The following is a 13,108-nucleotide window of genomic DNA, read 5'->3' as shown; positions in this document are numbered from 1 at the left end:
GATCTGTCTCCCCAGACAGCCGCAAGGCCAGCATGATGGCATCGCAGCCACTCGATCTGTGCGTTGGCCAAGCCTGCTGGCAGTCCTCCATCGAGGTCTCTGACAGTGGGTCTCAGTGGAGGGCCGTCTTGCTCCCCAGAGGACACTTGGCAACATCTAGAGACATTTCTAGTTGTCACAGTTGGAGCGGGTGCTACTGGCGTCTAGCAGACAAGGCAGGGATGCTGCTAAACATCCCGTAATACAGCCCAAAGACCCCCACACCCCCACCCCTGGACTGACCTGGCCCAGATGCCAGAGTGCCGCTGTTCAGAAACGTACTCTGAGGTATTTGGCCGGGACACCTCCCGCCCACGTGACCCTGTGTTGGGAGGAGGTGAGCACACTGCACTGATAGAACCTGTCTTTGTGCATAGGTTTCAGAGACTCGTTGCCAGTTCCATTGTTTTTCTAGTCTTTGCACTAGTGAGCTGATCATGAGGGAGATCTGTATGGTCCATGTGGGGTTTGTTTCTCACATTATATTCCAGGCTGGAGAGGTTATTTCCTCCTTCCACCCTCTCTATTCCTCCCAGAGGTTCTCAGAGGTAGCGTTTTGCGTCCTTCCCAGCTCAGCAGCATTTGAGTGCAGGCCTGTTGTGTCCAGCTCTGCTCTGGGTGCTCAGGGCTCCCTTGGTGAACAAAATGACAATCCCCGTCAGGGAGTTCTTAGATGGTGGGGGCCCGGAAACCCAGGGAGGCTTGGGATAAAGTTGCGGGTGAAATCCCTGGCTTCTGGGGCCTTCTGTCTTCCCAACACAGAAAATGAAAAAGCACAGCCACCACCTCGGAGATTTCTAATCGCATCCTATAATCAGTTTCAGATTACGATTATTTCTCTGTAAGTGGTGACCAGGAGGCTGATCAGCAGGAGTTTGACAAATCCTCCACCATCCCAAGAAACAGCGACATCAGCCAGTCCTATCGAAGGATGTTCCAAGCCAAGCGCCCAGCCTCAACCGCGGGCCTTCCCACCACCCTCGGACCTGCTATGGTCACCCCAGGGGTTGCCACCATCCGACGGACCCCTTCCACCAAGCCTTCTGTCCGCCGGGGGACCATAGGAGCTGGTCCCATCCCCATCAAGACACCCGTGATCCCTGTCAAGACCCCCACTGTTCCAGACCTCCCTGGGGTGCTCCCAGCCCCTCCAGATGGGCCCGAGGAGCGGGGTGAGCACAGCCCAGAGTCGCCGTCTGTGGGTGAGGGCCCCCAGGGTGGCACCAGCGTGCCCGCCTCAATGTGGAGCGGCCAAGCCTCCATCAACCCCCCTCTTCCAGGCCCGAAGCCAAGCATCCCCGAGGAGCACAGACAGGCGATTCCAGAAAGCGAGGCCGAAGACCAGGATCCCCCAAGTGCCACTGCCTCCCCAGGCCAGGTTCCAGAGAGCGACCCTGCAGATCTGAGCCCGAGGGACGTCCCTCAAGGAGAAGACATGCTGAATGCCATCCGAAGGGGCGTGAAGCTGAAGAAGACCACGACAAATGACCGCTCAGCCCCGCGCTTCTCTTAGGCTCTCAAGAAATGCTGCCAGTGGGGAATGAACTCTCTAATTAATAAGACCTAATTTGTCTTGATCCATTCCAATCTATAATCAAAAGATTTTGTAGGCAACTCAGAACACAGCTCTTTTGAAAGTACACCTTTAGATAAGAATTAAAAGTAACATATGTAACTGACATAACCTTGATCTTTTAATTTGTAAATATCAACAGTTTTCTTTCTGCACATTTTAATCTTAAGTTCCTCTTTTGATTTTTCTGAAGGTGCCAAATTCCATTTAACTTTTTTACAAGTCTTTGTAAAATTTTAAATGCATAAGGGCGGGGGGAGGTCGGGCAGGGGAACCACAAAGTTAGTGAGTTCAGAAGAAAGGATAACTATACTTAGCTTTTTTTCTTTTCTTTGTTTTCCTGCAAGCTTTTGTAGATGCATTGTAGTAGTCTGGCTTAGGAGCAAATTCAAGTTATTTTAATGTACAAACAAAATGGATAAGGAGTAAAAATCCTTATCCAAGCAAACTACTTTCGGGATGAGAAATGCGGGAGTCAGTTGATGAGCAATATTTGGAGTGAAGTAACTCTGGAAATGGTAGACTGTGTTGGGATTGGGGGGAGGGTCGGGGGAGGGGCACACTGTCAACATAGCCGATCCTGTTACATTTAAGGGTAGCCTCGTAGGTTGAAATTTCTAGTAGCTTCATGGTAAATGCATCCGAATAAGCCATACTGGATTGCAGTGTTTGTTTCTGTAGGGTGTTTAAGGACTTCCTTTCTCCCACGATTCCTCCTGACTGCACACAGCACCCACCTCCAGTCCTGTGCATGCGGCCACCGGGTAGACATAGAACCCCCACTTCAGTTACTCGTCTGTTATACCCACTTTCATTGAGTCCAAATGCATCCAAAATGGTAAGGCAGTTTTAAAAATGTGAAAACATTTAAAAATGATAGCAGGGAATTCTTAGATATAGCAAATGCCTTTTACTTAACTGTGCCCAGCAGGCTGGGTGCGTTTAAAAGCCCAAATATTTTGAAAAAACTCGAGCGGATTTAACAAGGGTAACCAGCTTGGAGTCGAGCAACTTGCCAATGTGTTTACCAGTCTGGGGGCTTGTTTTTCTTATCTTCTTTTAAATAAGTGGCAGTTAACTGGCTTCATACTAAACATCGGAGAGGAGGATTTCTTTCTTGTCACCTGGAATCTGACCACTATACTGTCCTCTTTTGTATCCTAGGTAATGTTTTTTGGAATGGATTTCTGTCTTTTATTTTTTAAGTGAAAGTTAAATTTGTTATAATGCCCATCCCCTAAAGCCAACAGAGATTTGTAGATTTAAAGGATCACATCCGGGGACTGCAATGGTGTTTTAAAAAAAAAGAAAGCCAGCCTCTTAATGGGGTCAGTTCAAAGTGCTCATTTGGGACCGAATCTCTCAAGGAGAAAGAGCCTGGCGGGTCTCCCGGGGCCTGCAGATCTCTGTTGGTGGCAAGCTTCGGCTACATACTCTTATGCTTTAATACATAACTGCATTGGATGTGAAAGAAATGTACCTGTATAGTCACTGTTCTATATATTAACATTTAACACTGCTGTGATCGCTCAAGGACATTTTATGTTATGGCTTTAAAGCAAAGGCATGATTATTAGAAACTATTTAAGCTTTTTTTCTTTGAAAAACAAGCTCCTTTTACAGAATATAAGCAACAGTAGTGCCTGTGGTTTAGCCCACCAATCTTGATGACTAAAAGTAGCTGATGCATTGTGCATATGATGCTTGAGATGGTTTTTGCAAAAGCAGAAATCACTGCAAGGTAATTACGTTAGATAAAAGTGGTATTTTAAACCTTTGAAATAAATGGATGTAACTGTACCCTGGTACAGCTTTTCACTTGTTTAGTTTTTAAACGTTAGTATAATCTGAATAAATTTAATATAAAATGTTGCCAAATTCAATGTAGAAAGAATGTGACAAAACACCTTTGGTAGTTCTGTTTGTGTTTTTGCATATTGTAAAAGCAGTGTCACAGCTGAAAATAAAGAGATCGTTTCTAAAGGTAAATTATTGTGGTTTAGTTGCTAGTTTGTACTGAGAGTTGACCTCTCCCTGTGCAGTTTTTTGTTCTAAACTTGTATAAATAACAATTGTGTAACGTGTCTCCCTTCTACCTTGTAACAGTTGCTTCAGCCTACATTATAAATAAAGAACCACTAGAAAAAAAAGCCCTGCATTTCAAGTCTTATTAAAATTCAGGCTGAGGTCTTGGTCAAATGTTAGAAGATGAGCTGAAACTCACATCGAGCTTAGTTAGAAAACTGACATCATTTCTGTGCACCCTAAGAACACTTAGTTGCCTGACCTAAGTGAGTTTAATGTTAACAGTTCCAGTGAGTTACCAAGAACTCAGACTAGCTGGGTTTGGCTGAATTTTTTAAATGGCTTTACCTTTAGAAAAAAAAACAAAAAACTTCATTTAGTTTTTGCCACCCTTACCTTTGTGTCTGCAGACAATCCAAGCTACAGTAGAGGAAGCAAAGCTGGGAAACTGCCTTTGAAATGAGTATCACAAAAGTGCCATTCAGATCGAATGCTTTAACCCCAGCCACCAAACTCCAATCCTGAGAACCCCATAAACTGCATGCTTATTTGCTGAACGTGTGCTTAAGAGTGGTCCTTTAATCAAAGCTAAAATTCCATGAGTGGAATCTAGGAAACAGGAAAGTTATCTTACACACTCACTACTGGCATGCCTCTCATGCCTTCCACTCATTACAGCTGAGTTAAGCCTTCAACTCAAGTTTATTCAAGTAACTCTTGTATCTGGTTCTGCTGTGTAGTTTTCCCTTGATAGCATATTTATCAATATGACTTAATGGGGATGAACAGAACACATCTGACTGACTACATTTCACATACTTTTCTTTATATGCATAACTGCTAAGAAAATGACAGCGGCCCAATCATCCAGCATGTCACTCCTCAGAACACGTCAGTCATACCAGGTGGAGTTATTTTATTAGGGCAAGTGTGTGTCCTATTAACTCATCTCACTTGCGAGCGTGACTGTGAGGCATCTTCCTCTACATGGGCCGCTCCCGGGGTCTGGTCACGATATGCCACCACAGAGGGGGCAAGTCACCTTGCTTTCGGGCTGGGGGCAAAGCTTCAGTTCGGGGACCACCAACCGGGGTTTCCTCCTGCAGCTGCTTCACCTAAAAGGGCGGTAAGGAGGGAACAATTAGAACAGGAGTCAAACTGACGGTCCGACCTCTGTTGTGGAGCAGTGTCAGCGTTGTTTCTACTTTGTCACATGACACTGATCCTCACTACAGAAAAGGGCTGTTTATACAGAACTGCATTATTTCTATGCCCGTATTTTAACTCAGACACAAAAGCTGTTCTCCTCAAAGGTTTTCCCATTCTAAAACAGCAAAGCTGAGAACAAACCCTCCTACCCCACCTCCTACTCATTAAGCAAAACCCTGACAATTACTACTCCAAGTTCCCCTTGTTATGGCCCCTTCACCTGACCACTCCCCCCAGCGTGTTCTCGTGTCTCTGCAAAGTGGTCTCCGAAAGCACTGTTAAGAAACCTCAATTTGAATACATCAGGGATGTTAATTTAAAAGCCCTCCAAATAGCAATCAGGTACCAATGTGCTCAGTCCTGCCCCCTGCTGCCTAGCTACTCCTGTTCCAGCAAATCTCGGAGACCACCACTGTCCTAATAGAGGAGGAGAGCCAAGGCACCCACTTTCCAGAGCCATGGTTTTTTGAACCTCCCTACAGAAAACCAATTCTGGGTTGTGGCAAACCTGGGCTACAGTACATGTGCTGTTTAATAATGTCGATGGAATAAGTAAAGGAGGAAGGTTTTGGGGAGAGGTTATCAAAGCGATCAACTGCAGAATGAATCTGCTGCTCTCCATGAACAAACACACCTCAAGTTCCCAAATGCTCACATACTTCTTGGAAAACACTGCCGTCCTTGATCACAAAATCATGACTTCAAGTAACCCAATATCCCAGTAACCAGTGTCCTCTTCCAGCTCATTTACTTAAAGGCCCCTTGAACATAACTTCTTGAACTCACAGAGGCTCCCAGTTTCCATGTTCTCCTACCTAACTGGCCCTTCTCTGCATCAGTCTCCTGTGTACGTCCCTATTTGACCCAGCTAGACTCCATCACGAAAATCACTCCCTATGGAGGAACTTCAATTCCTTGTCGCTCTTGACAGAGAAGAGCCACACAATCTACCTTCAGGCCTGCACCCGTACAGCTTAGTATTGCTAAAGAGAAAAAAAAAATTCCTGGAACAAACTGGAGTCACAACACATTTATTCCCAGCCTCACATGGGCCTTCACCACCCCACAGCAATCTTACTGCTCCTCTCCAGCAAGCTCATCCTCTGCCCACGCTTATCACACCTTTTCATGTTCTACAAACATGCTTTGCCCACTCCCTGGCTTTTCCTTATTTCACTTAAAAAAGAGAAGCCCGCACATGAAAGTCTGTCATTTCCCCACCATCTAAACTTCTAACCCAGAAGTATTTACCTACAGCTTCTGTCCAATAAGAATGGAGGAAGAATCCCTTCTCCTCTCAAAGGCCCCCACACAGGCTCGGGATCCTCAAAAATTTTCCTTCTGTACCTGTTCTATCTTGATTCGGCATTACCAGACTCTCCCTCACCCCAAATCTCACCAGTACGCATGCATCATTATTTATTTTAAAAGAAAGTAATCTCTAAGTCTCTAGTTACTGCCCCATTTCTTCGTTCTCCTCAGCAAATGTTCAAGAGTCATCTCTCCCTCACGTTTTCTCCTCCTCACCTTCCGATCAATCTTTGTGTGACAGATAAGCTCAAGTCAGGGCCACTAATGCCCTCTCTGTAATTAACACCTTTCGATGTTATTTCCAGGACTCTAGACCACATCAAAGATGACTGACCCTGACCACTATTCCTGAAACACTTTCTCTTGGATCTAAGGATCTCAAACCTTTCTGTGGCTCTCTGCCAGCCTCCACTTAATCCAGTTCCTCTGCTGTGGAGAGGGAACCGGGAAGAGGCCCCCATTCCCTCTTCTGTGGCTTTTAAAACAACTGATAACACCCACATTTCTATCCTGAGCCCAAATCTCTCCTCTGAGTTCCAAATTTGCACATCCAGTCACTGTCTGACACCTGCATCAGATGTCTCACAGGATTCTCAACTTTTACATTTTTAACCATTTAAAACCGAACACCTGATTGTCCTGACATCTGTTTTCTCTTCTCTTCCCTATCTCAATAAACACCACCACCAAACTCCACATGTTGAAGCTTAAAACCTGGAAATCATTCTTGATTCTTCCCATCTTTCACTCCACACGAAACCCCCACCCCAATCCAATCCCTCTTCACATCCCTGCAAACAATATCCTGAAGCTGCTTCCTTCCACATCCACCATACCCATCCTAGCGCTGGTTGTGTAGTCTTTGGACTAAACTACTGCAATAACCCAAACTGGTCTCTTCCCTTCTCCACTTGCCCTCTCCAATTTATTTTTCACACTACCGCAGACTGAATTTTTTAAAATATAAATCAGGGCTTCCCTGGTGGCTCAGTGGTGAAGAATTCACCTGCCAATGCAGCAGATACAGGTTCAATCCCTGATCCAGGGAGATTCCACATGCTACAGAGCAACGAAGCCCGTGTGTCACAGCTACTGAGGCTCTGCTCAAGAGCCCGGGAGCTGCAGCTACTCAAGCCGACACACCTCGAGTCTATGCTCAACAACAAGAAAAGCCACCTGCAATAAGAAGTCTGCAAACAACAACTAGAGAGTAGCCCTTGCTTGCTGCAACTAGGGAAAAGCCCTCACAGCAATGAAGACCCAGCACAGCCAAAAAATGAATTAAGTTTTAAATACATACATAAATCAGTCATCATGAGTGGAAAAACACCCAAGGCGCTGGTGGAGAAGGTTAATAGATTATAAAGTCAAGCAAAGGATTATGGAGGGGAAGGAGAAGAGAAGCAAAATTAAAGAACAGAAAAGCCCAAAGACCAGGAAACACATTTAACCTATTTCTAAGATGGTTGTAAATGTATTGAACACACCTGAGAGAGAAAGTATAGGTAAGACTCACCTCCCGCTCCCAGCTCTCCCTCCGCAGTTTCTTCCACTGCTCTCTCTTAGCAAAGTAGTCAGGATACATCGCCTTCTCCGAAGGATGCCAGTCATCTAAGCACCACTCGGGAACCTGTCAGGAGTGGAAATCACAGCGTCATTCCACAGGACACATTTACATGTCACGGGGAGGGCCTTCTCACGAGACAAAAATCAATGTATTTTATAACAATTCTAAGTTCCAGACTTGCTTCTGACACTAAGCCATACATAGCAGAGGACCAAAATAAAGGAGAACACCTTAGACTGAAACCATCTAGGACCAAAAAACAGCAAGGTCAGTCCAAAGAGAACTGGCATCGTCCCTCCCCTACCCAAGCTCTCTAAACATCCAATGTGGCTTTATGTTATTTGGAAATACCACTTAGAATACTAAGCGCCAATTGAAACTGCTTAACTTCAAGATCCAAAAATGAGTTATTGACCCATTCCTTAAGCACTTTCCTTTGTCAAAATGTTTACTGCAAGACCCTGGCTCTGAGTTTGGAAAGAAAAGTCTTGATGGCATCTGGGAGAGAGGAAACTGATGCTGAAAAAACATGTAACTGTCAGAAAGGAAATCTAGCTGCCCTTAAAAAGGCAAGTGGTTTCTGGGGCTGAGGTTTGAAATTCGACACACCTGTGGTCCTCACCTACCTTGTAACACTCGTATCTCTCATAGGAGGTGCCCCCCGGAGACTCAGGGAAGGTGTACGGCTGAGGATGCTGACCATGCCAGAATTCTTCCTCTGCCTCCCTCAGCAGCTGGGTGGCCTTCACCATGTCCTTTTCATTCTTATGTTCATCAAACCGGGCTCTCAACAAGCAAGCAAAGTACCGGTATTTATCCCTTAAACCAAAATGGTTTTGGAGATTAGAAATGTAATCTACTCGATCGGGAAGTATAACTATCTGACAGTTATCTGACAAGAGGGGTACTTCCACTAATGCCTCCCAGGTGAGTAATGCAACTTCCCAGCTCCTCCCCGAACCCTGTCAATGGAGCAGCCGCATCATTATGACAGCTTTCTTGGTAGTCCCCCCCAAACACCAGCAGCAAAAAACTATTGTATTAATAAACACAGCCTAACTTCTTTCCCCATCTCCTCTATAGGAGGATCATTCAATTCATTGAATGACAGCTTACGTAACTTCCTCCTACCTTGTGCTAGACACTGAGCTAAATTCTGGACACAGATGTGGGAGGCAGGTATTACACGGTGGCACAGTGTGGCTCAAAACAGACCTGGGTTCAAATTCTGAATCTGACACTAGCTGCAGGACCTTAGGCAAGTTCTGGTCAGGTTCTAGAAAGTGTTAGTGAAACTGTTCCTCAGTCGTGTCTGACTCTTTGCGACCCCCATGGACTGTAGCCCACAAGGCTCCTCTGTCCGTGAGATTTTCCAGGCAAGGATACTGGAGTGGGCTGCCATAGATGCAGAGATCATTTATGGGGCTTAAAATTTTTTTTATTAAATTTTTAAAACAATAATTGATATACAATGTTGCATTAGTTTCTGGTGTACAGCAAAGTGAATCATTATACATACACTTTTTCATATTCTCTTCCATTATAGCTTATTATAAGATACTGAATATAATTCCCTGTGCTATACAGTAGATCCTTATTATAGACAATAGTCTGTATCTGCTAATCTCAAACTCCTAATTTATACCTCCACCCCAACTTCCCCTTTGATAACCATAGTTTTGTTTTGTCTGTTTGTCTGTTTCGTAATTAAATTCATTTGTATATTTTAGATTCCAAATATAAGTGATATCATATGATATTAGTCTTGTCTGTTTGACTTACTTCACTCTTTTTTATGGCTGAGTAATAACAGGGCTTTGATAATCCAGACCAGAGATGATAAGGGCCTGAAGCAAGCCACAGTGATGGATGGTGACAGGAGAGAAACATTTAAACTACAAATTTATGAGAGCAGGCTCTGGAATCAGATTGCTTAAGACTGAGTCTTAGCTCTGCACTTACTAGCTGTGTGATCTAGGGTAAATTACTTAAAGTCTTTAGGCCATGGGTTCTTCCTCCATTAAGGTGTTAATAACATTATCTGTATCTTCAGGCTGTCCTTAAAGATGTGAGAAGCTAAAACATATAAAGACACTTCACACAGTTCTGGGCACATCCTCAGTGCTCAATGTCAACTACTAATATTATTACAGTGGGAAGAGAATTTACAAAAATCAGTGTCCAGTTGTACATGGCATATAAGTATGTATATCTCTGGCAGTGGGGTAAGTTTGGAGCACCTGAAAATACTACTAAGACTTAAAGCTGAGTGACTATATTACTAGTAATGCCATTAGCTGAGGCAGGGAATTTGGGAAGAGAGTCAAAATTAGGTAGTGAAAATAAAAATAAGTTCAGCTTCAGCATACTGTAGGTAATCTAACAAATAGTTAGAAATACAGCTCTAGAGACAAGTCCCAACAATAATGAGGCTGCACAAGGTATATACAGCAATAACCAAGAGTCTAGAATGGACCCATGCAGAACAAATAGCACTGTGAGGGCAAATGGAAGAAAAAAAAATATCAGGAAAGTACAGAGAAAAAGATGTTAGGAGATTTAAAGGAACGCTGAGTTAGTGTTATCATGGTAAATACATTTATCCTTTCCTCCAAGGCTAATATTAATATTCCCAGATGTAGTTCAGCACTGCCTGAATTCTTGATGGCTTGACTTCCTTCATCTTATAAAACTGGTAATTCCCTATGCTGTTTACATGTGTCCATCTTCCCCATTAATCCACAAACTGCTACAGCTAAGAAAAAAGCCTTGTTAACATTTATTTATTCATCAGCCAGCATAGAACCTGAATAGCAAATTCTGTCATAAATAAAAAAAATTAGGAAAGTAATGAACCCTACAGCCTTGAACCTCGCCATCCTGCTGCCTAGCAAAGAGAAGTAAGTCGATGACTTACAATCATCCCAAATATATAAAATCTGGGCTTCAAGGACGCCCTTCACAGCTTTTCCAGATATGCTCAGTTTCCTATTGCTTAGAAGTTTTCCTCAGAAGCCCTTCTCCTTAGACTAGGTTTTAGGATTCTGCTAAGGGAGTAGACGCTTTGCATTCATACATCTTGGGTTGTTACCCCAGCATGCATTGCACTTAGATCACAAAAATCCGTGTTTTAAGACTGTGTTCTAAGACTAGTTCCAGATGGACAAGAGAGGGAAGAAGAAAATTATACGGGAGATAAAGAATTACATGGGATGAAGCTAACAAAAAGGACTGGATAAAGCTATAAAGAGGAAAGCTGATGGGGGTGGGGTGGGGGTGATGATGATGCTTTGGAGTTAAGACACCTGAGTTTTAACCCTGGCTAGGCCACTTACCAGCTGCAGGGCCTTGAGCAACTTACTCTCTTGCCTTTTCTCATCTATAAAATAAGGCTAAATCACCCCTAATTCCCAGAAGTGCGAGGACTAAAGAAAAGAACGCACTTGTTATTACTGCCAATATTAGGAAGAGGTCACAATAGGAAGAAAGCTATTAATGAGTGAGCGCTGGAGGGACAACAAAGTCCATCTGTGGTACTTTCTTTCTCTTAATTGTTATGCAACCCTCTGCGTGGGTACCGTGTCCGTTTTCCTGATTAGAAAACTGAGCCCGGAGCCAGATAAACAAGTCTTCAAGGTCTCCCAGATGTGGGCGATGAATTCCGCATTCGAACCCGGGTCTAGAGGCGGGCTTATGGGGGCGAGGGGCCGTGTTCCCACCCCGTCCCCGAAGTCCTTGAGCCGCCCGGTACCAAGGGCCTCTCAGCCCCCGGGGCCAATTCCCCGCGCCCTGGCTCCCCATATCCCACCTGTGGATGCACCATGATTCCAGGTGTCGCAGCGCCCGCTTATAAAGCCGGAGCACCTTCTGCTGGTGGGTCAGATAGGCCGCCGAAGACAAGAACGCCATGACGGCCGGCTCACCTTCAGCGGCCCCGGGGGCTCCCGGGAAACCGGATGTCAGCGGCGAGGGGGCGGGGCTGCTGGAAGGGCGGGGCGATACAGGGCCGTTTCCGCTTCCGTCGAGGAGAACGTGGGGCTGCAGTCATGAGTCGTTTCAAATTCGTGGGTAAGAGTTTGCCAGCATTGGGGTCATTTCGATTCCCGGGCGTCGCGCACCGCTGCTAGAGGGCCCAGGACGTGAGCTCTCCAGCTCTTTGCCGGGTTGAAGGTGCACCCCTCGGAAGAGGGCGCGGGGAGGCCTCTGGGTGCTGGTAATGTTCTGGTGCTCAGTCTGGTGCTGGCTTCACCGGTATGCTTATTTGTGAAAACTGACGAACTTCGCAGTTATGACTTGTGCTCTTTCCAACATGTTGTTGTATTCAATAAAAAGGAAAAAAAAAAACTACTAAAAAACTCAAAGCCAGACGTTGTATTCTCCTGTAGCCTCCGTGCACCTCCCACCCCTTACCGTTTGTTTGGCGGAGAGGAGGATGGGGTATGGCTTCGAGGGACGCGGTCACTCACTGATTCGTATCGTAGCTCATATCACAGTTACTGAGGCCTCTGGTGGGCCAGGCACCGGCCTAGGAACACAGGTACCTGCCCTTAATCTGCTGGCACCAACACCTGGTGGGGAAACTGGAAGACACACAATGGGAAGAGAAACAAGTTCTGTACTTGGCAAGTACACTAACCATTCAGCATCGGTAGAACAAGAGAGGGAGAATTCGACAAGGACTAAAGGAGTAAGCGTATTTAGTACCAGGCACTCAGGAAAGGTGGGGGGCGGGGGCGATGGGGGGGGCGCGGACATTGTGAGAGCTAGGATTGGAAGGCTGACTTGGGACTTGAATGGGTTGCTGAGTTTAATTTTACTGTGTATAGAGGTTCACTGGAGGCTTTTGACAAGGAGCATTCCTTAAGCAAATCATTGGGTGCCTGTTTCCCATTGGGAGCCTTGGGCTGTGGGATACAGCAGTGGGTAAACAGGGCATGCGCCTTCTTTGTGAACTTTCTAGCTACTTGATGTGGGAAAATGACAGCCCTTCTGTAGGTTTGGTAGGTCACAGGGAGAGGCAGGGAAGCATATCAGAACTTATAAAGGGCATTGGAAAAGGGAGAGAAATGGGGGAGAGGTACAGATGCACATTTAGCAGCTGAGTGTTTATGACAAGTAAGGGAGAGTAAACATGATTCAGGGTTGGGATAAATACCTCAGTATGAAATGGAAGCCTGATTAGTTTGGCAGTGGATGGGCTATGTAAGGAAATCCATTTGGATTAGGTAAATGTGAGAATCTTAACAGGACATCAGGTGGAGACAGTTACTGGCCAGTTGGAAATGTCTTGCATTCAAAGAGGTTAGGATTATAAACTTAGATCTAAGTTGTTTTGGGCAGTTTTTTTTTTTTTTTTTTTTACAAAGATATTGTGCTAAGTATGT

The 13,108-nt window shown here is 45.1% G+C and overlaps 3 protein-coding genes across 13 annotated transcripts in view; 2 read left to right on the top strand and 1 right to left on the bottom strand.

The window, feature by feature from the left end:
* Positions 1-3,762, top strand: part of MTSS1 (MTSS I-BAR domain containing 1) — a 160,699-nt gene extending 156,937 nt beyond the window's left edge. For 6 of the 7 annotated variants that reach the window (XM_043483434.1, XM_043483436.1, XM_043483433.1 and 3 more), the window contains one exon: positions 858-3,762. In XM_043483434.1, coding sequence (XP_043339369.1) covers positions 858-1,552 — 695 coding nt within the window. In that variant the 3' untranslated portion in view covers positions 1,553-3,762. The remainder of the gene's footprint in view (positions 1-857) is intronic. The other variant, XM_043483435.1, reaches the window with a different exon arrangement.
* A 774-nt stretch (positions 3,763-4,536) lies between these two features.
* Positions 4,537-11,693, bottom strand: NDUFB9 (NADH:ubiquinone oxidoreductase subunit B9). The gene is made up of 4 exons (XM_043483445.1): positions 11,533-11,693; positions 8,351-8,543; positions 7,674-7,787; positions 4,537-4,752 (listed from the first exon to the last, which is right to left on the bottom strand). The coding sequence occupies exons 1-4, from the start codon at positions 11,631-11,633 to the stop codon at positions 4,621-4,623; spliced, it is 540 nt and encodes a 179-aa protein (XP_043339380.1). The 5' UTR covers positions 11,634-11,693; the 3' UTR covers positions 4,537-4,620.
* A 27-nt stretch (positions 11,694-11,720) lies between these two features.
* The window catches only part of TATDN1 (TatD DNase domain containing 1), a 31,673-nt gene continuing 30,285 nt past the window's right edge, over positions 11,721-13,108 (top strand). For 4 of the 5 annotated variants that reach the window (XR_006272286.1, XM_043483443.1, XM_043483439.1 and 1 more), the window contains exon 1: positions 11,721-11,792. Coding sequence is in view for 3 of the 5 variants with exons in the window: in XM_043483443.1 (XP_043339378.1) it covers positions 11,771-11,792 (22 nt within the window). In the remaining 2 variants the exon portion in view is untranslated. The remainder of the gene's footprint in view (positions 11,793-13,108) is intronic. The other variant, XM_043483441.1, reaches the window with a different exon arrangement.

The sequence above is a fragment of the Cervus canadensis genome, chromosome 12 (assembly GCF_019320065.1).
Source record: "Cervus canadensis isolate Bull #8, Minnesota chromosome 12, ASM1932006v1, whole genome shotgun sequence".
Lineage (NCBI taxonomy): Eukaryota > Metazoa > Chordata > Mammalia > Artiodactyla > Cervidae > Cervus > Cervus canadensis.
This window is presented reverse-complemented; position numbering and strand designations above follow the sequence as displayed.

Excerpts from the sequence above, each read along its gene's own strand:
- NDUFB9 (XM_043483445.1), bottom strand. The coding sequence starts at position 11,633 with ATGGCGTTCTTGTCTTCGGCGGCCTATCTGACCCACCAGCAGAAGGTG. Across the intron at positions 8,544-11,532 it reads GAATCATGGTGCATCCACAG|GGATAAATACCGGTACTTTG; the intron begins GTGGGATATGGG and ends TTTTGGTTTAAG. Across the intron at positions 4,753-7,673 it reads GGGAGAGCTGGGAGCGGGAG|GTGAAGCAGCTGCAGGAGGA; the intron begins GTGAGTCTTACC and ends CCGCCCTTTTAG.